Below are 25,306 nucleotides of genomic sequence, written 5' to 3' on the forward strand. Positions count from 1 at the left end.
CTTACAAGCACTCATTCAGATTAACGTCAGTGTAGCACTGACAATATATAGGCATTTTTTGATACACTACCCATAGGGCCACATATCTTTAAGATGTATACTAAACTTATGTTCACTCTATGTTTCTTAATTCTAGTGCATTGATAGTGTATTTTAGTTGCTAATTACGGATGCGCACTTTTATGTGGTGTGACAGACTATTGACTATTTGAGAAACTTTTGAATGATTAAATGCATCATTTTTTTTTTCAGAATGTTGCATACAGCTTTTTGTTGCATAAGTTTCAGAAACTGTGCGGCTAGTGAAAGTGGATGGCAATGAAACATTTTAAATAAATACGTACGTTGGAAATGGAAGAAATGGCGCAGGTCCGAGCAATAGCAGGCTCGCACACAGCATGAGGCAGGCCACAATGCAGAGCTCTTTGGTGCGAACCTGCAAGTTGAAAGAGCAGCAATTACAACCTATAAGGTTATGTTCGTAAACGTAAGAAGGCGAGGTCAGCGTATTTTTACAGGGAAAACAAAGGGGACATACGGGACAAGTATGAGAGACATCTGTTACTTTCAACTGAATTGTAATTACGAACGAATGGAAATGAATACAGCTGACTTCAGTAAAAGAAGAAGGACATCGCATGACTGGAGGTTTGCGAGTCGGGAGATATATCGTTACGGTGATGCACTACGAAGGACTACTACGAAGCACCAGGCGCATCAGAGCTGCGTCTCAAAAGCTAGATCCGTTGTATATTGGAATGGCCGCAACGTCCCCATACAGTGACCTACGCGGTTCAGTGAGTTACTTACAAAGCGAATGTTAGGAAATATGAGTTGTCTTCAATCACGTTAGATTAGACCTTTCCGTAAAAAAAAAAAAAGAAATGGACAGAATACTTACCGTTTTGTCGGCAACCTTTCCCCAAATCCAGGCAGTGCAGGCGTACACAATGCCATTGAGCACGAACACCAAACCAACCATGTACGGCTCCAAATTGAACTGTAACAATAGTGACATACACTAAACCAGTCAAGCGATACGTAACCAATATGGAAGGCACCAGAGAACGCATTTTCGCTAGCACATTGCATTTTTTTTATTAGCAAGCATACGCGCTTGTAGTGGGCTACATTCGTTAGCATATTTTAAAAGCTTTATGTTTGCACAAAAAGTATGCTTTAGATATTATAGCGTTAGCCTACAGAACAGAAATCGCACAATTAGGGGAGAATGTGTTTATGGGAGTATGTATTTATAAATATTGCGCACTTGCAGTGTAAAAAAAAAACGTTGCAGTTGATGAAAGTATTTTTGTTTTGTTCGTTTTTACGCTATTGACAAGAATAGTCACATATTTTCTACATTTGAGCTTCCTTTTGAAACATTTGAGACACCATAATGAGCTGTAATTGACGTTGGTCTTATCAATATTCCGGACAATGAACTATAATGAAAACCGTCTTAACTTGATTTGATTGGTCGTTGTGCATATCTTGATGTACGAGACCTTCCTGGGCTCTAAAAAAGCTCTCCGATAGTTTTGGCCACTGTTTAGTAGATATTCTGTAGCTGTAGATATTCTGTATGCGGCGTAGTGAGGTGAACATTATCTATTGTTTGTTAAAGCAAAAACCCTAAGCGCCTGTTCGCACGTGGAAAGTGACCGTCGGCGTCAACATAAATGATACAAAAAAGCCACGTGATCACGCATTCTGGCCTCATGACCACAACATGCGACATTGTGACGTCACAGATGGGAGACATTGTGACATCATCAGGACGTCGTCACCATGGCGTTGCTGTAATGCGTCACTTAACATGACGTCATGTGATGAAATTGTCTCATCACATCACTTGGTGAAGTTGGGACACTCTCGGAGGCAATGCTGCAAAGGCACGCGGGGCGCAAAAGCTTTTGTCGGGGGAGGAAAGCTTAATACGATCGACTGAGAAGGAGTAAAAGATGGCGACTTTTCCCTAGCTCCAAGTAACCTCAGGCGAATGCGTAAGGAAGCCTGCGAGTTTCTATAATGTTTTTTCGTGCACGAGGTCGCAAACTGTACCTGACAACAAAATAGAAGGATGATTCTGCGTCACCTTTAAGAGCAGAACGCGATATCGTAACTGGGCCCCGATCTTATCGCCTTCTAAGTCGCTCCTTAATTGCTTCAGTTCCCTGTGGACACCGTGCCGCTAGGCTATAGCCACTAAAGTTGGTGCGCGTAACACTGGCCGTTTAAAGCTATCCTAAAATGACTACGGGTGCTATAGCTGCCGGTCATTCATGCTTTGACCCGTAAGCTTTAGTGATAGAGCGTAGCGAAAAATACAGCGGACATTACTGAGAAGATAAAACGTACCTGTCTGAGGTGAGGCTCGAGGACGGCCGCATTGTAACCGATGATCACGAATGTGCAGAAGACGCAGTACGCATCTAGAATAATGCCGGTGTTTCCCCAGAACTTGAGCATGTCTCCCGTCTTCTGGTTCAGCTCGTTAGGTCCCTCTGCATTGTGCAGGATAAGTGGCTGATTAGTTGGTGTAACTATATGTATATTAACTAGTCGCTAGTAACTTGCAGTTGGACTCTGCCCTCATAACTTGTCTAGAACAGGGAAATGCTTCTGTAAGGTTTATATACCAGAGAAGGTACTTCTGTAGGCCAAGAAGCCTCCTTAGTTGTAAGGACATCACGAAGACTTCAGCAAGAACTGCAGTTGAATTTTTGTGGTCCAAAAACATTTTATAGAGCAAGTTATGTTTTGTGAAATAATGAAATATTTATTGGAGGTTCTGTAAATGAATAATAATGTGTTTGATTGAAATAACTAAAGATGAACATAGAACCAATGTATTAAGGTCGTCCCACTGTGTTTTGCAAAAAAGAAAAAAAAAAACGGTGTGTGCTAAGAGTCGCCTAGCACAAGATTCGACATCACTTGATGTTGGTAGCAAAATAGGGAGATACTCAACCCCATATAGTATGAACAGCGTTGATTAAGGTTCTTAGCATTCACATTTTATTTTTATGCTAGCGTTGATGAAAGTTCTTAGCATTCCCGTTTGATTGCTAACATGCGTCCATAACCACACATTGTAAAGTGATCGCAGTCTTGGAGTTTTACGGCGAATGAAGGATTTTTGGCAATGACCAAAAAATACAAAAGAATAACCCACCTTAAAGGACGACTTATTAGAATAACCAGGCTCCATCGGCTTCCATTCAAAACTCTACCCCTGTCTCAACAGCAATCAGAAGTCTACGTGGCAGAAGAGTTCTGTGCCAAATTATCTCGTCAGCTGACAGATCACAAAGACTGCACGCCCTCGCGTGACAGTCGGAAGTTACTTTATCACCGCATGGACCTACCTTTTTTCAATTCATGAGCTTAAAACAGGACGGCATTTGTGCAGAAAGACATCGGTGCCCGATCCCAGTGGAATTTTCAGAGCATGGAGTCACCTTGGCGAGCATGCGAGAATTTCTCTACCTCCCAATTTAGTCTCCGACTCCGGGACCTCCTCCTCTATATTAAATTGCAATAACTTGATCTTATGGAAATATTAAAATCTTTGATTTCGAGTTATAACACCAATGCTGGCGAGAGGGCACCCTCCCAGTGAACTGGAAGACTAGCCATCTGAATCCATTACTGAAGCTTGGAAAGTCACGATTGATTGGTATGTGGGGTTTAACATCCCAAGTTCATATGATTGAGAGCCGCCGAAGTGGAGGGCTCCGAAAATTTAGACCACCTGGGATTCTTTAGTGTGCACCCAAATCCGAACACACGGGGCTACAGCATTTTTGCCTCCATCGAAAATGCAACCGCCACAGACGGGATTCGATCCCGCGACCTGCGGGAAAAGTCACTATTGGTGCTCACATCGTACCGCCCAATTGCATGGGCAATAGTTATATGACAGAGTAATAGAAAGGATGATCCAAGGACGTCTAGAATGGTACCTGGAGCCTCAAATCTACCCAAATGCTATAACAAGGTTTCGCCGTGGTCGGTCATCAATTGACGGCGTCGTCGACCTGGTCACCTACGTACAACACGGAAAAGGTCGTAAGCGTGTCTACACTTTTTATTCCTTCATGTTAAATGGGCGTATGGCAACGTCACTCATGATGCTATCTTCCCCGCTCTCGAACAGGTAGGAGTGGGCGGTCGGAGTTTTCAGTTGCTATGCAGCTACGTTTCAGAGCGATACTTTTTCGTAAGAACCGAGGACGGCACCACTTCGCTACGTTACAGTCACCGTCGTGTTCCCCAGGGTGGTGTATTGAGTCCTGGGTTCTTCAACCTGACGCGAATAGATCTTCACGAACACCTGCCAAGCACAGTCACATTCTTAACGTACGTGGACGACAGCTGCGTTTGGACGTCTGCAGTAACACGTCTGCGGCTACAAGCACGAATTCTGAGAGCTGCCACTTAAGCTGCGTAAAAATTTACCTGCGTAAATGAGGTCTGGAAATTTCCTCCGAGAAATGCGAATTTGTGGCATTTACGCGCAAACCAACAGAGAGCTACTGCGTAATGCTAAACGGCGAAAGGATACCTCACCTCTGATCGTACAGGTTCATTGCTGTAATTAGTGACAGAGACGTCTCATGGGGTCCTCATGTATTATACATGAAAAAGCGGTTGACGGGCATCTGTAATCTGTTCATGTTCTTCGTTGGAAAGAGATGGGGAATTCCTCAGTGGCTATGTTGCGACTATACAGGGTTATTTTTCTTTGATTCCTTCAGTACAACTTGCCTGCGTTGACCAACGCAAGTAAAAGAAGCTTACGGACGATTCAAAGTGTTCAGACTCAAGCACTCCGGATCTGTCTAGGCTTGCCTCCAAGTGCATCAACAGTGGCAACTATATCGCATGACTCAAATTGCAAGACCACCTCATCAAGACTCAAATTGATGTTGAAGGGCTGAGGACACATACGCGACACCTTGCTCAAAGTCCCCGCCATCACCTAGCCTCTCTACCAGCTAACCGACCACGCACATCTTACTGCCAAGCAGTGACTGCTCATGGTGAGCCGATACCAACTTCCTTCACTCCTGCCGCTAGACCTCGGACTTCTCCATGGTGCCTCGCTCAACCAAATACCATACCGGGCGCCTAAAAAAAGCCGATTTGTTGTAATCAGAATGCAGCTCTCATGATTTCTCTTGTATGAGAACTACAGAGACTCCATACACGTTTACACTGACGGATCCGTTCTGCCGATTAGCTCAACCAGCGCACTCGTGATACCAAAGTTGGTCACGATGACTAAATTCGAGACAGCTCACACAACAACATCAACGGCACCAGAATGGGCAGCCCTTTGCAGAGCATTACAATTGGTCATTTTTCAACCAACATACAAGTGCACTATTACCTGTGACTCGAAGGTGGCACTGCTGTCTACTGTCAGTCTTTCGCCGCGGACCACATGAGCAGCTGGTAATAGAGACAGTGGAGCTCGCACACTACCTAACTGAGCAATGGAAGCAAGTTACATTTCAGTTGTTACCTAGTCACTGCGAAATCATCAGCAATGAACGAGCCGATCAAGCTGCCTGCTCAGCCCACGCAGACGACCTTGAAGTACTATATGCTACCACTTCCTAGGACCGATGCTGCACCGAAGCTCCGCTGGTTTGCTCATCAACGCACCACGTCCCAATGGATTCAGCCTCACGTCAAGCATGCCCGGCTACACCCGTTTTACCATATATATAAGCTAAGCCTTGAAGTCCTGTCGAAGCTTCGCCGAGCAGACGCGAACCTTTTGAGCAGGCTGTGGTTGGGCGTTTCGTTTACCAACGCCTACTTTTTCCGCATTGGGATGGCACCTGTGATTACTGTGGCAACAAAAAATATTGGGCATATCGTTTCTGACTGCCAATAGTATAATAGCGCGCAGCTACTATACCTTTTCAACATGCTCAAGAAATTAGATAATGAATTTCTTCCGTTGGAAAGAATTTCCCACCATCGTCAGAATGCAACGTCACAGAAGGTCTTGCAAGCACTACTGTTTTTTTTTTTTTGCAATCGACCAGCCCGGCCTCTCTGAAAGTTTGTAGCCGGAACGCTCTTCCTGTGTGCGTGTGTTTTGTTTTCTCCTGCGTCACATGCGTTTCCTTTTTCTTTTTTTCTCTCTCTCCTTACACTCTTTCTTGACCTTGTTCTCCACCTCCACGTGCTGGGTAGCAAACCAGATGCTAATATCTGGTTAACTTGCGGCCTGCCTCTTAACAAGCCCTATTTTCCCAACCTGTGCAGGATATCAAATCAGTTACATGTACAAAGTTCCCTCTCTTTCTCTTGTGGCACAGAGGTCATGAGTGGCCCATGAGCACCCCGACTGGTGGTGTGGTGCTACCGATGGTACGATGTAGGTCCATTACGGCTGTAAAGAAGCTTCAAATCACGCATGGCATCAAAGCACGAGATATATGTGCGCAACAAAGTTATGTGTGATGTGACATATGGGTACAAGATTAATAATGTACGTGCCGCAGAAACCGGGCAAGCCACATTACTCCCCTCCAGGGCTTTAAATGTTATGACTTGAAATGTGAAGAAAATTCACTGATTTAACGTCACTAACACTGGTTATGTAGAGCAGATGATGGCAAAACTGCCACAGGGCAAGGTCAAGTAATGAAATAGCAATATGATATGCCCTAAGTTTGATTGTTTAACGTATCTTCGCGAAGTCAAGTGAGTGAACCTGCTTCAAGTTTTATTGCGTTATTTTTAATGTTTCATTGCTTTTTCATTTGTGTGTGTGATCTGCGGACTTGTTTTTTTTAAGTGTTACTATTCTGTTATTGACGTTTGGAGGTGTTTTGTTGCTTTTACTTATCATAGTTTCGTAGGTTATATTAGTTTGATGGTGCTGTATTAGTTATTTTTAATATGTATATGAATTCTGGATATCCGGCTTTACTCATGGCGAAACATCGCCTCTTCTTCGCGTTTACTGCAGCGATGAAGGGAACATACACAAATTATAATTTCTTTGTTGCATCTATGTTTAATTTCAATATTATGTGTTAGCAAACGACTCAACACTTACCGGTGGCTGGCATCAGGAAATAGATGAGAACGTCACATACAAGCAGGAGGATGCCTATGCTGACGAAAGGCGCCATGAATCCTCCAATCTGGGAGACAGAAAAGACTCATCATTTGTCACCCAGATGTGACATTTAGGCACTGAATCAATAAGTAAATGAAGAAATTACAAATTAGAGGAGACCCTCATCTGTGACTCTCGGATAATGGCTCTCACGCGTCAACGTTCATAGGTTATGATGAACCCATGATGATGATGGTGACATAGGTCTGCCTATGCTTCGTGGCAGCAAATTTCAGAGGCCACGTGGAAAGGACCACGTGGTTCAGATGTGCTCCGCCAAGTGCCATGATCACACCAGCTGCTCACAACGGAACCATCCGCTGTCTTAATTAACTAGACAAATTAATTTTCGTTAGTTATCCTGAAGGTTAATTGGAATTTCAAGTAACGAAAGCTATGTTATGATATAATATCTGATATAACTCTACCTTTCAACCAGAAACAAACTTTGTGGGAGTATTACTTTTTTAGAAGACTTCTGGAATGTTCCTAGCATTTAAAATACATATTTAGAAGTAAGTGCTCCACCGAAACTGCTTGGACGGGGCAGAAGAATGCAAATAAAAAATAAATAAATAAATAAATAAATACACACCTGATAAAGAATACCACCTACAGTGGGGCCAGCGACGAGACCAGCACCGAATACCGTTTGCTGGATTGACTGTGACAACAAATGTGTGCGAAGGGCAAAATCAGTATAGCGCTCATGTGTTTCAGCAACTGTCAAAAAGATACGCACCAACAGAACACTAAAAACAGTAAACATTGCGTGCCCTATTCATACACGTTTCTCAATCAGCGTTAGAAATGTCTCGCGAATCATTTGCACAGGCAACAAGATAGCTTGAAAAGCAGCCTTAATACGGCATTTAAAAAGTGCGAGATTGTTCATGTTCAAATAGAAAGAAGCTGACCACAAATTTGTGTTGCTTGATTAGCCTTGAGAATGTTAGAAGAAGATTATTAACTGGGAACATTATTTTAAGGACGGCTTGTTTGGATTTGGCAGGAAATCCGTACGACAACAGCCTAAACTCAAGACTGTGTTGCAATGTGATAATAATAATAATAATAATAATAATAATAATAATAATAATAATAATAATAATAATAATAATAATAATAATAATGCTATCTAGGGTTCTACGTCCCAGAACCCCAGTATGATTATGAGACGCTGTATTGGGGAGCGCTTCAGTAATTTTGACCATCTGGGGCTCTTCAACATGCACTGAGCTGCCTTCGTTGGTTGGACAGATGTGCAGCGCAGAAAGGGGCGTTCGTTGGTTATAAAAACGGTTTATTGCACGCCCACAAAACGTAATTTCCGCTTGATTGAAAATGTAATGGACCCAGTCAGACGAACGACGTTTTTTACACCCATTAACCCACACGTAGAAAAAAAAAAGCGGTGGTTGTTTGAATTGACAGGTGTTAACATAGAAATAATACTTGTCGGGTTTCACGACCGATGAGCCTTCTACGATTACGGGAGGCGCCGTAGTAGGGAGCACAGGCAATTTCGACTACATGTGGCTCTAAACGTGCACATAAAGTGAAGTACACGATCGCATTCGACCTTCATCGAAATGCGATCGCCATGGTCGGGATTCAAGACCGTGAACTTTGTCACCGCGAAGGGTTTAACCATAGAAATACACCACTTCCGGTACGAACTGTGTAACAATACCCGGGGTTTTAAGTCCCAAAACTATGATATGATTATGAAAGACTCCGTTCTGGAGAGCTCCGGAAACTTCGACCATCTGGAGTCCTTTAACGTGAACTGATATCGCGCAGTACAGGGGCCTTTACCATTACGCCTCAATCGAAATGCGACTGCAGCCACGGCCAGGATCGAACACGCGACCTTCTCGTCAGCCGCCAAGCACTCTCGCCCCTGTTCCATCGAGGCGGACGTACGAACTGAGCAGAAACGATATATGGATTGAAATGCGAGCTGCCCACTTGATGGGACTTTTCCGTATACCTATAACACGTGTCCAAATAGTAAAACAAAAAGACGCACACGAACAGCAGTAGACAGCTTCACTTGAGGACCTCTGCTTCGTGTCTGTGAACAATTGGACAATATAGACCGATGAGTTAAGGAAAGAATGAGCAGAGGCGAGGAGAAACACGAAAACTGGAGCGTGTACGGCAAGCGATGTGCGTGTTACTTGATTTGGGGGCGCACGCCAGGAACAATATCGAGTTCACTTTTCGACAGCGACAATGCGCGTCCTTTAGCGTGCCTCCAAGCATCGTTCTCTGTCCGTAGGTGAAAATGCGAACTTGGCGAGGCTCAGTGTTTTTCTCCCACTGTCCGAATGGACAAAAGAAACACGATTATAGAGCAGGTTTTAGGAAAGCCTCCCAAATATGCTTTCTCGCCGTCAACAGTCACCGACTGACTGCCTCAGAAAGACGTCCATGAAAAAAAAAAAGGGGGGGGGGGCATGGAGGGGGCAAGCACACAACTCCAGCGTAGAGGTGTTGATCATGCAGCGCTACTGTCACCCGCTGCAAGCCGAAATAAATTTAAAAAGAAAAGCTAACGTTTTATGAGAACTGTCTTTCCGTATCCTCTTGAACGCAACGAGCGTCTCCCACAAAAGCACGAAATAGAACGAGGCATATAACGACAAAAATTGCAGAGAAGTGGGACTACAGAAGCAGGTGGAGGGACGAAGATGAAGGTGCGGCGCTACCTTTTGTCAGTGTGCGCACGCTTGTCGAGTCGAATAACGCCGGCAGACAGAAAAGATATATATCGTGCGTGAAAAGCGAGGCGCAGATAAATCTCTTCAGGCCGAAGAGAAGGCGAGAGCTCTTTCATTCCCCACGCTGACCTGGTTGCGTCCCATGGCTACGGAGACGATGGGAACATTGAATATTGAAGCTGTCAGTGAGTCACCGCCTGCAGCGGAGTGCCAGATTTTCGGGCTATTCCTCTATCGCAGCAGCAGCGGGTGAAACTGCGTGCCTCTGCCACTGGAGCACGCAACAGCCATCGTTGAAAAATTCGAAATGGGACGCATAGTGGCCTCCGGCGACACGAGAGTTGTCCGAGTTTTACGAGTCACCGCTGAAAGTTTGATTGGTGGAACGCGTAAGCAGATTGGGCTCCCGAAGTGAACGATGAACCATAGAGAAACATGAAAATGACAAGAGTGGTCACTCGGGGCGAAAAACGGCTGAGCTAGGCCGCTTCACCCTGCAGCCGTACGATGGCAACACATCACTCACAGCTTCAAGACAACACTCGCACAAGTTACAGTACCTTTTCTAGTGCATTATACGTCTACGCGGTCTTGCGACTGTGATATTGGCCTGAATCCGTGTTTATCGTCTGCGATTGTACGGTGCGATATCGTCGGGCTGGGACAAGGCATGAATCGGATGCGAGAGAAGTGCACATGGCGTCGACGCGACGGCAACGTTGTCACGCGTCGCGTTCATGAGCATTTAAGGCAGTGAAGTACGGGCGGCAGCAGGGAGATGCCATAAAAGATGTGCGATAACGTGCCCGGCGTGCGTCGTGGTCTTCGCTTGTTTCGTCTGCCTCTCAGCTTGGCTGCTGCTAGGTACGAACTCCATCAATACTTTTTCATGGAAGCCTTAACCTAACATTTCTGGAATTGTGCTGTTCGGCGCAGAGATCTTTTTTGTGCTTATCACTTCGCGTCCTGCTTTCGTCGATTGCTTCAAAGACTGTTTGGAATGCTTCGTAGCGCGTTTGCGAGAAAATTGTTTCTTGGCTCAAGAAATTGAGTCGCCGCTCACGTTGTTAGGTTTTCGTTGTGCCGCTACACGTATTCGAATCCATTGCATGAGTGGGATTTCGTTAAAGGTACACCTATGCTCAGTGATGTTATCTGTGGCGTTCGAAAATTGCTTGAAGCTCTAACTAGCGCAATAAGAGAGAAGTGGTGAATCTAGAAAAATGTTTGCTTGCTAAAGCTAGGACGTAATCTTTGAGTAAATACTCCTGCCTCGTTAACGGCTTGCATGACGCCTAAAATTGATTTGTTTTTGCTGCAGCAACCGTTTGTGACTGTTTTTCGCGAAAGAGCGATATGAAGTGTGTAGGAGAAATTTAGTGCGAAGATGAGGAAAAAAAGAAATGTACCCGACATTTTTTTTTTCGGTTCATGCCCGAGTCAAATGTTGAGGCAACCAGTCTTGCTGTGCACTCTATGTGTAGTTGTGTGCGTTTATTGCAGTTTTACTCTGCTGCGGTTCTTCTTATATTGTTTACTATATGTTTATTTCTTGTGTGTTATTTATAATCATGATATGGCATCTGTATTTTCGCGTCTCGCAGTGCAATGAACCTCTCTTTGTGCTTGCGTTTATCGAACATTAACAAAGTGGGCACGTGCTTACCCTTGAATCTCAGTATGCATGCATGTAGCAATATCACTTGAAAATAAAAGTTTTGGCTCCTCCAATGATTCTCATGTTTTAATAAGTTTGGTCATAGACACACATAGACATCTTATGCTTGCCGCTCTAGCGGTGCAGCTCATCGATGCATGCGAACGACGCGTTAAAAAAAACTATAGCCTCAGAGACAAGCACGCACGGAGAAGTGGTCTCGGAGACCGTATAATATTTCTAGTCACTACTAAATCGCCTTTGGCACAGTCTTTTCTGTGGTCTGCCATCTCTGGGGCTGCAAAGTTTCCCCACACCCGTTTGGTGCACTGCGAAGACAAATCAGCCGCAGGGGCCTATGGAAGTGTCCTCTCTTAACCTTTTATATAACTTTATAGATGAACGGTGAATTATCGAAAGCGACACATTTAACAAAAAAAAAAATCGGCAGATCTCTGGGAATGAACGTTATGCGAAGCATGTGGAGGGAAAGTGACCGTGTTGCAATTTTTTTTTGTTGAGCGACCCGTCATGAAATCACGCTAAATATATGTACAAATGTTGCACGCACACACATATGTTGAAGAGTTAAACATGTTTATGTAACCAGTTCTTTGCGCTTACTTGCGTAACCATTTCAACTGGAACATGCATATCAGCAACACCAGAAGCTGATATTAAGCGCTGATGCTCGCGAGGATGCATGCCCTGGACACTGCTGCGTAAATCAACTTCAGCGCATGGCGACTAACCACAAATGACGTTAACCCGACGTGATGGCTGCATGAAGGGAGTACATATGTAATGTTTACAAAATTGAGTAGGCAGCCCTGTAACTACTATTGACGTTTCACGAAGATTAGTGTCTATTTGAAAAGTAGTTCCGAGACCTGGCGTAGCTCTGTGGTAAAGTGCTTCATTGCCACGCAGAATGCTTGGGTTCGATTCCAGCTGGGACCCTGAAATTTATTCTTTGCATTCGTCGGGTCCACGCTACCGGTGTCAGGGATTTCTTAACGCCCGCGGGTTAAAATTGTCCATCTGTGTTAGAGTTTTTGAGTTTGAGTTTAGTTTATTTACCACGTACAGTTGTACACTAAGTGGCTGGGACAGAGGAAAAAAACCGTATAACACAGCATGACAAAGCCCCATATCCCCATAAGCCCCATAGCCCCATATTCTCGTGATTCCTCGGTAGATACTAAGTGGTAATCCCCAGCGGATTTGGTTAACGCAAAAACATTGCGTTAACCAATTTTTTGAACTTCATTTCATGCTAGACCATTTAGATTAGAAATATTTCTTGGTGACACAACACTACGACCGCATCCACAGGCTTTACTTGCTGCGAAAGTGGTATGTAGATTTCACACACGTTTATTGAAGCCGGCAGGCTTCAGAGACCGATCGCATGCAGTTTCTCTACGCAGCGGACATCTTTTCTCCGGCGTGGGGTAGTAAACCGGGCTTGCGAGTATATATACCCGCTGCTCATCCTTCACTATTCCATCACTTCACTCGGTACGACGGCATAGCTTCGATACCACAGCACCACGATGTGTAGTACTTTAGTTGAAAATTATTGGTAGAGCCCCAGATTGCTTGAGCATGGAATATGTGATGTGAGTTTCAGCTCTAACATTGACTTTTCAACATTGATCCTCAAAGACAATAGAGCATTTTAGATTTGCTGCAGTCGCTCTCCGAGAAGGTTGCTTTTAAGCTGTATATTCTATTCAAAACAGTGAGTCACGAAAATTGCACTTCCGAAGCCGGAATAAAGCGTATGCTTTTTGCAAGTTAAAAGAGGCACACAAGCTGGCCCCTTCTTGCGGTACTACGTTCACATTACACACAGAATCCACGCCGTATAATCGTCTGGAGATGACACTAATATAAGCCATTCCTTTAGTGCTTCAAAGAATTACGCTTCATTGTGGCAAGGTAGTCAAGCACGCATTCCATCCAAGTAGCACAAATTTCATCGCAAAGACTAACTTCACGTTATTAAAATGAAAAAGTTCGATGTCTTGACGAACGAGAAGAAATGGAGCATCACCGGCATCGGCATCAGCATGAGAGATACAAGGAATCACAATGACGTGACGACGGCACCACATGACGTCACTGCGACACCGCAGATCGCCAAAATTCGTGACTCCATCATAATATCTCTATGATGTCGCATAACGTGACGCCACATGATAACGTCTTCCTATGACATCGACGTTTGGTCACACGGGGACTGTTACCCGGGGCCGTGCAAAACCAGATGAGTACGAAATGCTTTCGTATGGGGATTAGCACAATCTACTGTGTAAAAAAAAAAAAAGGGAGAGAGAGGGAGAGAGAGTTGGACCCTGTGAGTTATTGAGGTCACCTCGTGATAAAGTGTTGGTTGCCGCTTCCACACGCACTATACCTTACGTGGCCTAAATCTCGTTTTATACAATAAGATGAGCTGTAGCAATCGCTGTAAGCGGCCAAGAAGAGTGCGCCAGCGGCGGAAAAGCCTGCCTACATAAAGCACGCAGGCCAAGTATTAACAGCACGCTGCAGCGTATTCTGACTGCCCTACTCCATCAATTCAGTTTCTCTAGTCTCTAGGAAATATATTCCTGTGGCTCATCTCAGTTCGGTGCACGTAAGCACAAGCTTACAGGTCAAATGCATGTAATCCACCTAAATACTACCCCAGGGACTTCTTCCTTCTGCGAAGGACACGTCGATAAATCGATGAGCGCGTTTCGAAGTACGAGTCCGTAACTTCTGCGGGCATCTCGAGAGGATATACAAAGTGGCGCATCCGCGGCGTTGCTCAGAGAGCTGGCGCTGGGATAGAAAAAAAAAGTAAACTGAGGTATGCAAACAGCTGGCGGCTAAGAGCAGGGAAACCAAATCAGTGCACAAACACAAACGTCTATCCGCGGCTTGTCAAGTCCAGAGTCTTGAACGCTTGATACTTACGACTGGCCATAGCAAGGGTCAAACTCTCACCGATATTCCAGCAGCAGTGGTATGTATCACTTTTCATGTTCTTGCGAGAAGTAAAACCCGAGTACACGAGAGCAGGGATGAGAAAGAAAGACGAAAAAAAATTGAAATGACAGTAGAGGAGTGTGCAAGGCCGCATTCAAATCGTTACGCCTGCAGGGTGGCGGAGAATAGGGTTACGTAGAAATATAAGATACAGAAGACAGACACCGGTGTTCACTCGCCGACCCCAAGTGCGCGGGTTCGATTGCATTCACGGTGCACCCATTTTGATGGAGCTTGAACGCTACAGGCCCGTGCACTTTGCTATGTCAGTGCAGTGCGCTACATTGCATCATTACCATCATTTATTATTATTATTATTATTATTATTATTATTATTATTATTATTATTATTATTATTATTATTATTATTATTATTATTATTATTATTATTATTATTATTATTATTATTATTATTTACAAACACAACAGTGACATCCGAAAAGCCTTAGTCCCCGAGTACATTAAAGGCAGCACCTGAATTGAGTTCATGCAAAATGTTCACATACGCCTTTCGTATGAAGGGCTGTTCAGCATAAATTAACTGCAAAACACTCACAAGCTCGTTGACTGCGTAATGAAGATGATGCACGTATACGTTGATGAATCAATAGGAAATGTGATTTAAAAAGAAAAAAACCCTCGCAATGTGCTTCACGCTAGTGACGATTCGCCACTATTTAATACAGCGCTTACGTAAGACGTTGCCAGCGAACGTGGGAACTCGGCGGCGACTATGGAGAATACGGCCGTCTGGAATCCGGCGGTGCCGATGCCCTCGGCGATCCTGGTGGCGATGGCCAGGCTGAGAAATGTGGCACCCGGCGGAGACTTGTTCAAAAACCTTGCGGATATGAAGGGAAAGAGACGTGTATGCACATGAACCACTATTAAGGCATAGTAATGCGCCTAAATGAATCGTCCCCACCTCAACAAGTCCAAAGAAACGACAAAACAGCACCGGAACTGAATGTAAAGGGAAGGTGCCGAAGCCAAACTACACTGTAGCCCATACCTTCCCAATTCGTCAAGCGCATTTAACATATATTTTTTTACTTATAACATCAAGTAATTCTTAAGCAGTGCACTTGAATAATATTTATACTTATTATGATATAGGTGATATTCACGTTTATTATACACAAAGCTTGTTTTTATACCTTGCGTATTCTTTCTACTTTGACATTACTTTTCAGCTTGGCCTTGTGCGTGTTTTTTTTAATATAAATGTTTTAAGAAGAGCCTCATGTATATCTGTGGCTCATCTTTTATTGCATAATAATTCTAGCTTATGCAATCATCTCAGATACTACAAAATCTTATGAGGTCTTGTCCAGAATACCACTGTTTCAAACGCAATGGGTGTGACGGATGTCACAGAAGAGTATACATAGCGTAGCGTTGACACATCAGCATTCTAATTTCTCAAAAGCACCCTGATCGATATGTGGTGGCTGTCGTGGGTATCGAACTGCAGACCTATTGCTTCGTGACAGAAGGTTTAGCGACAGAGACAATGTTTCGATTAAAAAGGCAACTATTGACTTTAACTTACCCGAAAAGTACGCATGCCGAACCCACGTAGAATAGACCCGAGACTAACATGAACCTCGGCTTCACGATTGGCACCTGCAGTAAATGACAACGTTCATGCTGATTAGCGTCACTTATGTTTTCCAACTCGCCTGATATACAGTTATTGGGCAAGCGACGCAACGTCACCTTTTCTATAAAATCTCTATAGTCGGTGACAACCTAGGAATAAATATAGGCTCCACCCACGAGGCCTCAATGTCCTTATTCTCCATGCGTACACGCTACAAGGTAAGTAGGCCCCAAACAGTGGACATAATTTTCACGCATTCAAGCATTACCTTACAGTACTTGATCGGTGTGGAAATACAGAATTCAAAGCTCGACAAATAAACGTGAGAAGGCGCGGACCTCCGTGTCAGCTTTGCAATATATCTGTTTAAATCGCCCCCCCCCCCCCCGCCTCGCGCTCATCTCGGAGTCCACAAAAAAGCACTGCCCATCTCTCGAAGGCGATGTTTCTGCGCATTACCTAAGGTTGTATTAAACAATGGCGCATTTATTTTAATGTTTAAAATTAACAAATTCTTCTGCGGTTTCCCAAAATGAAATAGGGGCAATAATCACATTTCATTAGGTTGTCTGAAACTTCTTTACGAAACTTTCGCTGCCAGGTTTTTTCGCTGTGCTCTGTAACTATCCCAACTATGACTCAAAGCGAAGAATGGAGAAGCGATCTGAGATTGACTTCACGGATTTCGATTCTTGTACTGCCTTAAATACCGAATGTGCGTTTCGCGTCACCTTGCTTTGTCGTCGTGTTTGAGGTAAATGCCAATGTTTCATCCGACGTGTTGTTTCATCGAAATAAAGGCGCGTAGTGTACTTCGTGCTCAAAAGTGGGGATCATTGCTTACGTTGTGGTTAAGTTAATAGACAAGGCTATGTACGTGGCTAAAGTGGCGGCGACTAAAAGCTGTTGGTGGAGCTTTTTTTTTTTCTTGCTTTGTCAACTTGCACTATATGGTGTTGCCATCACCCGTCAGCCCTTTAATAATAATCTTTTTCAAAGCAGGGCCCAGTTTTGCTGCAACAGGGGCCACTACGTTCAATGAATGTGTCTGTGCGAAGGTGTGTATGTGCAGGCAAGGGGGTCCTCTGTCTGCGGGGAATGCGAGTGAATATTGAATTTCGGAACCACTCGCGCCATTTCCCCATAGTAACGTCCGGCGGTTCTTTTTTCATGAATTAAACAAAGCAGAACAAGCAGAATTTTATTGCGTCTCTCGTTGCACGGAAGGTTCTTTAGTACAGCTAGATCAATTGCTAGCGTATAATTATAGGTGGTTCGTCTGAGGTCGTCGGAATCATTTTGAGAATGCCCTACTGCGCCAGATGTATTCTTATGCATTTAGCTTAATTTTTTTGGTAAGTAGGGTACTGCTGTTGATAATGTTGTCGTTTTAGATATTGTCATACATTGAGCATTGACTCTTACGTAAATTGTTATTTGACTGTCCTTTTATTGATATTCACAACGTTCAGTTGCCCACGTGTAGCTCATGTCATTTTACTCTACGTCATTGATTGCCGTCTTAACGTGCAATGAACCTGTCTTGCTCCTCCTTTGTGTGACAAAGTCGACTAAAAAAATGATTGCTTCTTTCAGGGGGTTTGTCACCGATTTGATGAAAAATGAAAGCGCTGAGAACTTACAGCAACCTTAAGAAACGCGCAACTTCATTGCCTATTAGAAACCACATCGTTTTAATACTCACAATTTTGGCGAAAACGGGACCGAAGAAAAATATGGTGAGCTCGAAAACGCTGAAGACGAATCCATATTCGGTGGAATTTGATCCTTTCCTCTCCGCCTGCGAAAGGAAACACAAAAAGCGGAAATCAATTCTGTCGGGTAACAAATGATTCGGGCATGCCAAATTTTTCATAACTATCACATCATGAATAAACAAGACAAAAGGTGGACAACGAAGGGACGCACAGCGCTACACTTCCAACAAATGTTTTATTGTTGGATACCACATCGTCCTTAACTTTTTGTACCCTACTGCAACTGACACGTGGAGGAGCATAAGCAGTATTACATCAGTATTTTCGAAGCCACTAATTAAGCATGCATAAAAAGATATATCAGAGAAAGATATATGTAACGAAACTGACACAGACGGGAGAGACACGCAAACAGAACAGGTGTTAGACGTCAACTAAAAAATAACTGGTTTCTTTAGAATAAGTCTATGACGATTTAGAGTACGTGGTACTTTGCTATCGGAGAGCATTAAGCCGTACCAGGCAGAAAAGGAAAACAAGTGTGTTTGGAATAAGTGTAATGATTCAGAGTACTTGATACTCTTCCATGGGAAAGGAAGGAAAGCATAAAGCCGTCCCAGTCACAAACTATTTGCTAGAGTCGCACACTAGGTGAATCACTGCCCCTGGTGTTCTCATATGACTGAAGATATTAAGGACAGCCGTATCTTGCTCAGATTTGCTGTTGAGCAAACTCGCGAAATCTGTGGGGCTTTCTTCATCAGGCTACAACCAGATAAATGGGCGAGTGCGCCCTTTCTCTTTCTTTTTTGCCCTTTATTTTTCTCGCTTTTTATTACTCACTTGCTTCCCTTTTCTTTCTATTGTTTTTATTACGGCCAGGGTCCTTCAAGTGCTCCGCACTTATCGTCAATTAATGCACTCGTCGAGCAAGAGGAAGAGCTCGCCTTGACGCACACGCGCCCTGTACGCTACAGATGGCCGTGCTATTCAGGGTTTTGCCTGCGTTAGGTCAAGCTAAAACAGCAAACGATGGCAGTATATGATAGCATAGCAGTGCTCTGCGCTTTAATAAGTTACAACGTTGTTGCCAACCGTTCATTTGGGTGAGCTTTGCTTTCGCGCAAGCGCCAGACGCTTAACGCCACACTCTCTGCATTGGACGGCAAACCCGCTTGGGGGATGAAAATTCCATGAAGCCATGGAACAGATCGAAGTGACCACGTGACCAACAAATAGCGGTTGTTTTGAGTAATGCACTTGTTGGATACGTATTTATTCGTATACACACTCTAGAGCTAACACCTGCGCCATGTAATGTAACTGAGGTGTATCGGTAGAACATGCGCACGTAATGTGCGTACACGTGTACGTGATTCACTGCACACAACTCTCATAATTCGCACGGTCTCCATACGCTGTATCATCCACCATTTCGCTTAGGCAGTGAAGCAGTGCTGCTCCAGTGTAACACTCTCGCTCATGGTGAAAATGAGCAGCAGCCACAATCGGAAAAGCCCTGAAATGCCGAATGGTGAACACGACCGCTCGTGCTCGTCATTTATTGGCCTGTCAAGTCCTCCCTACCTGCATTCGAGTACGTCAGAGTTGGGCATTGACGAGCTAAAATTACTCCTTTGATTTAACCTCTTTTGCTAAAATACTCTTTTGCAGAATTACTCCCCTGTCGAATTACTCTCGTGCCGAATTACTCTCGTGCTGAAATACCTTCTCCAACCTCAACACTGTTATTCAGTGCTTTTCTTGGCCTTAGTTCTCTCTCTTTCCTTACAATATGACAGTACCTTTCGTACTACTTCTGGGGAACCATGTCGTCATCTGCACTCACCTCATGCGGGAAAAAGGGTGCTTGCAATGAAATGCTAGCGCCGACGCAGAAATTGCCCAGCGCCAGCAACACCAGCACGGCCCGTTCACGACCAACGCCAGGCAAGACGGAAATATCTAGAGCACGAAAAAATCATAAAAACAAATTAGACACAAAGAACAACCAAAACGATGTCAATGTACCACTATAAACAACAAATTGAAAAGCTGCAGGATTGGTGGTAAAGCTCTAAAAAACAGAACCACTAGAGCGAACACGGAACCTGTCGTGATCTCTCTTGTGGTTGCGTTTCTCCGCGCCTTAAAATCAACTATGAGCGTACACCAAATCACCCAACAAAAAGTAAAGGCAGCACATTGTGCATGTTCCAAGTAAAACCTGCCCCCCCTCCCCCTTAGAAGACAACTGTGGTAAGGTAACAGTGTTAGTGTCTTACGTTAAAAAACAACCCTCCCCACTTTTCCTTGCATCTTTATCTCTCTCAAAAACAACGATATGATGTTAAGGGACGTGAGGTAACATCGAAATACGGAGAAAGATAAATGTAGGTGTGAACAACGTGATTTTCTAGTTTGCTATATTGAGAGTATACGAGAATCTATTCGTCTTCCACGATTCGCGCGAGCACGATTTCCAAGGGGAGTAGGAGGGGGAAGACGGGGAAGACTGAGCACTGCAACCATAAGGAACACTGCGCAATGTGGTTTGAGACTGCTGTGTCAGTCAAGCACGTGATAAGCATCAGCGCACGCGATAGATTTCAGTACTCCCTGTTGATTTCTGTTTATGAACCTCCACCGCGAGCCAGTGGGTCTGCACTGGAGCTGCCGTATATATGCTACCGAAAAATAGCTAACATACTGTATCTTCAATCTTCGCAGAACAAGCTTGCTTTCAATAAAAGCTACCGGGTGCCAAAACCTAATTCTTTGGCAAATCTCATTTTTTTTTTTTGCGTGTGTGATCTTAACGTAAAAAGTTATGTGTTGTGCCGACACTGCCGCCTCTTAGAAACGTTGGCATAACCAAGCATAACCAAGGCTGGCTGCATGACGTAATCATCGTGTTTTTTCTTCCTTCATGAATGCAACAAGCACGAAGGAGTGCAGCAAAAATGTGGCGTGTCACATAAAAATATCCAAAGGTGCAGCCAGATAGCAAAAACCACCGCCTTAAAAAAAAAAAAAAGAACGACAGGCCTGTGCGGATGGCGCAGCACAGTCACAGCGAAAGCTAGAAGAGCGGCCTTTCAGAGCCTTTTCAAAACACTCATTGGGTAACTACTGCAAGCACACTTGCTTGGTACCCACTAGGGCATTAACAATAAACGCTTGGGTAGTAGGCCGGCATTCGCTATGCTATTTTTCGTCATTCTTCTGAGAACCATGGTATCCGCTAAACACTTGCAAGGAATTTTGTGCCAATGCAGTGGCTGACGCGATTAGGAATTATGGCTGAAGTGGGTGGTCAACACAGTTAATAGGGAAACTAGAAGAAACTTTTGTAATGGCAGTACTGAAAGTTGGGCGAGTTGGTACTGATTCATAACTTCTTTGCGCAAAAACGTACACGGACACAAGGAAAAGAGGTAAACAACACGGGCGCAACCTCTTTGTTGTTTACTTCTTTTCCTTGTGTCCGTGTACGTGTTTGTGCAAAGAAGTCATGAATTTTGTAATGGGTTGAAGCACTGGACGACTCACTCGTTAAGCTAATCGCACTGTGCGAGGACTGGTTCTTTCGCTGTTGTAAAACGCTTTATAAGTCGTATTAATGGGATTGCTTTCCCGACATCAAGCCTGCCTAAGGCAAGTTTGACAGCAAGTCAAGCACCGGCGTAACTCAGTGGTAGTATATTAGGCTGGCACCCAGCGGACCAGGGTTCAAGCCCCACTGTGTCATTGGTGCAGGTTTTTTTTCCATTTCACGCGATGTGGTTACGGACACCGGCGGCGGCGGCAGCAGCGGTGGACAAAATGCTACTGCGCGTGATCCGAGTTGTGATCTCGTAACAGCTTTCGCTGTAAAACATCGGCTGTGACGTAACCGGCCACGATGCACAGGCCGTGCTTTTATTACATCTAGATGGTGTTCGCCGAGTATTTTGATACGCATCCTTGTTTTCGGTGTTTTTTTTTTGTTTTCATGTTATCATTGCTAGCGGCCGGAGGCGCGCGATAAACTGCCGTTTCACAGCAACGATCATGCGGGTATCATGATGCGAGAGTGCAAACAGTCAGTGGAAGAGCGTACTTCTTTCCTTTCCAGTTTTGGCAGCGCCATCCTCGTATCACGTTATCAGTATTTTGAGGCTCTTGGCCATGCACTCGCGCGTTCGAACTCGTATTGCTCATGATAGTGCACCCGATTCAATAGTTATTCCTCGTTGAAATGCTACCACCATGGCCGGGAATCAAACCTGCGTCCTCGGGTTTAGCGATTCGGCACGCAACATGTTAAACTATAACATCACCGCCAATCTTTGCTTAAGGACGAGTCTCATAAGTAGCCAGCAAAACATAAAATTGTTTTTTTACATTTGTCATGACCATGCATCGAAGGCACCTAATAAAATAATGAAGGTAATTAAGGTATAGGTACGTCATGTATGCAGTGCAGTTAAAAAAGAAAACGTGTGGGTAACAGACAACAAGCGGACTAAAATGGGTGTCGGAAAGTGTACCAACAATGTTTCTGATTGTCGTATACGTGTGTGGTGTACGTACTACGTGCAAGATTCTATCTAGCTGTGGCCACTTCTAACAAGTACAAACGGGTCGCTGCATTAAGCAAAGATAAAGTAAAAAAAAAAGTTATCGCAAACCGCAGAACCCACCATCTAATCTATCTTTACATTGTCGAGCGTGCAATTGCACGTCAATATTTGATAAAGAAATGCATCAAGTGATTGAGGCCTGGTATATCAATAGAAGTAGTGCATGAATGAGTCAACCATAGAATAACTTGCATAAAGAAGAAATCGAGAGTCTGGGAGGATCACAGGTTACATCCAGGCCGCTACAGCCGCAGTTCAGGGAAGGCGAAAGGCTGTAGATTCCCGTGTGCTGCGTTGTGTCTGCGCCCGTTAAAGAACCCCGGGAGGTCGAACAGCCCTCCACTGCGGCGGGCTTCATCATATCTTTTTTTTTTACTTAAAACACCAGATTTTACCTCTAACATAGACCACCACATGTGCTCGTTGAAAGGTTCGTTTCTCGCCTGGGAATGAGCAAATAAATTTTCCTGTCATCGCTAGTTATGAACGACCCCTCACGGCCTTACATGTACAATGAATCGGGATCAGACATCCGGCCTTTCTATCTCGTCTAATGTCGAAAGAAGCTGTAGCTATAATCAAGCAAAAAGTTTGATGCCTTTCAAACAATCCCGTGGTTCCCAACGCACACGAAAATCAATGTACTATATTCCAGCAAACCCAATTCGAATCAACTATACTTCATGACCAAGTGCCAGGGCTGACATTCCACGATGGTCCCGATATGCCAGACAATCTAGGTTGGTGCATAACTTCGACCAATTACTCTGTTTCCCGAAATAGTGAAACACCATCAGCTTGGGCGCACGAAATTCGCGCTCCCACGCCCAATTAAAGCTGACTACGCCACAATCGGACAACCTCAGGATGTTTCGAACGGCATGTTTACCGTCGAGTGGAAGGTTCAGTCGCTTTGCTCCCGACATCGGTCCACAGTGTCCCGAGTGCCATGAAGAGTATTGCTCGTTAGCGCACTTGCTCTGGCGCTGTTCAGCGTTACAAAAAGCCTCTTTTAAGAAACGCGAGGACTGCGAGGAAGACCTCAAAAGCGGCGATCTTTATGAAAAACTAAAGGATGTTCAAAGGGCCCGCGAACGGACGGAGGACCGTGGTCTTCCGGCTCCAACGTGGGTGTGGCCCGCAACTACGTCTCTGTAGTTCCTTACGACCCGAAGAAAGTTTGTTGACTGACTGACCATCATCCTTTCGACCACACTGTTAGCCGTCATCTGTGGTGCCACGACTTCTCTCCTGTGCCTGTTCTTGCACGGACCTATAGCATGAACGTGTAACGCTTCTGATTACATCCATCCTGCGAGTTAGAACAATGTTTTGGGTGTTCGAAAATGTAAGGTTATAAATGGGGTTCTTGGAATGCACTGTCAGAGTCAGTGGGTTGTGATGTATGGCCGTCTCGCTTCTTTCATTGTTCTGGGCAATGTCTTACGTCAGGCTAATTTTCTTTTACGCCTGACTCGCTCTTCATGCACGCTAGACGTAGTTGACGCTTCCGAACCTGGCTTACTCGCCCAGAGTTACCGCACGTAGTACGCATTCCATAGAACTTGATCAGAACTTACTGAACAATAAAGAATTTCATTTCTTCTGCAGCTGTACGCGCTGCGCTATTCAAAGAAAACCAGAAATGTGACTAAACTGATACGAATATCTGGGAGTTTCGCCTGCGAAAACCCCCATATGATTAAGAGTCGCGCCGTAGTTGAGGGCTCCGAAATTTCGGCCATCTGGTGTTTAATGTGCACTGATATCACACAGCACTGGGGCCGCTAGCATTACGCCTCGATTGAAATGCGACCGCCACAGCTGGTATTGAGCCCGCGACCTTGTGGTCAGCATCAGACCTTTCAACTAACAGCAATGATTAACGCTATGAAGGGGCTACACGGAAGTGACTCACTACTTCACAGGTTTGCGCGTCGTCACCTTTAGAACGCAGACGCGTCGATCCGTTGATCCCTCCATTGGCATTGTTTTGCGTAGCGCTCTGTCCTTTCTGGTGGCTTAAATCCAAGCGACACTCCGATTCCTTCCTCTTCGGCGTCGACTCGATTATTTCGTAGGAACCATCGACTTTCGAGCGGCCCGTCGCGTTTTCTTGGATGTTCAACGACCGCTCGTTCCCGCTGCGCGCGATGTTTCCGTTCTTGTGTCCGTGCGACGCCATGACCTGTGAAAGGGTTGGCAATAGTGGGGCGGTAGCTGGAAAGGAACGGCTACACCCCAACGTCTGCGATGGACGCAGAGATAAGGGGGAGAAAGACGCCCGCCAGCGCCACAGCGGCTAATGTCAGCTGGTATAACGCATAACCCCATGCAAAGTGAGAGGGAGAAACGTCGCGAGCCCCGATTTATACCCTAGTGATTACTAGGCCATACCTAGAAGTAAAAAACAACGACTACAAAAAACAATATCAATCATACTGAATATCAATCATGCTGATATGGCAATACTTTTATTGACGCGTGAGGGGGAAACGTCATCCAGCCTGACAATATGCTCATTGTCTTGGCAGGCACGCGAACGTAGTGGAGCATTACACGTATTAGTTTTATTATCATTATTGCAGATTGCGTTGTTTTTGTGCTTCTATTTTTTTAATTTTCACTTGTAATTTTATTGGGCTCATAACACGTGAGCCAGCATGCTAAGGCACATGGTACTGTTATTTCGCAATGTCACGAGTAGTCCGAAAAATGTGGCTACTTCACTGATTTTATTATCAATTCATAGCAAAGCAACAAATTGATTAAACGATTCACTAACGTA

General features: G+C 44.5%; 1 protein-coding gene across 1 annotated transcript in view; it reads right to left on the reverse strand.

The window, feature by feature from the left end:
- Positions 1-24,857, reverse strand: part of LOC119170303 (MFS-type transporter SLC18B1) — a 29,182-nt gene extending 4,325 nt beyond the window's left edge. The window contains exons 1-10 of the mRNA XM_037421433.2: positions 24,463-24,857; positions 19,743-19,858; positions 17,881-17,976; positions 16,125-16,198; positions 15,266-15,413; positions 7,746-7,814; positions 7,088-7,175; positions 2,362-2,507; positions 902-1,000; positions 345-436 (exon numbers count right to left, since the gene is read on the reverse strand). Coding sequence (XP_037277330.2) covers positions 345-436; positions 902-1,000; positions 2,362-2,507; positions 7,088-7,175; positions 7,746-7,814; positions 15,266-15,413; positions 16,125-16,198; positions 17,881-17,976; positions 19,743-19,858; positions 24,463-24,703 — 1,169 coding nt within the window. The 5' untranslated portion in view covers positions 24,704-24,857. The remainder of the gene's footprint in view (positions 1-344; positions 437-901; positions 1,001-2,361; positions 2,508-7,087; positions 7,176-7,745; positions 7,815-15,265; positions 15,414-16,124; positions 16,199-17,880; positions 17,977-19,742; positions 19,859-24,462) is intronic.
- Between the last annotated feature and the right edge of the window lie 449 nt (positions 24,858-25,306).

This window comes from Rhipicephalus microplus, chromosome 2, assembly GCF_043290135.1.
Source record: "Rhipicephalus microplus isolate Deutch F79 chromosome 2, USDA_Rmic, whole genome shotgun sequence".
Classification (NCBI taxonomy): Eukaryota; Metazoa; Arthropoda; class Arachnida; order Ixodida; family Ixodidae; genus Rhipicephalus; species Rhipicephalus microplus.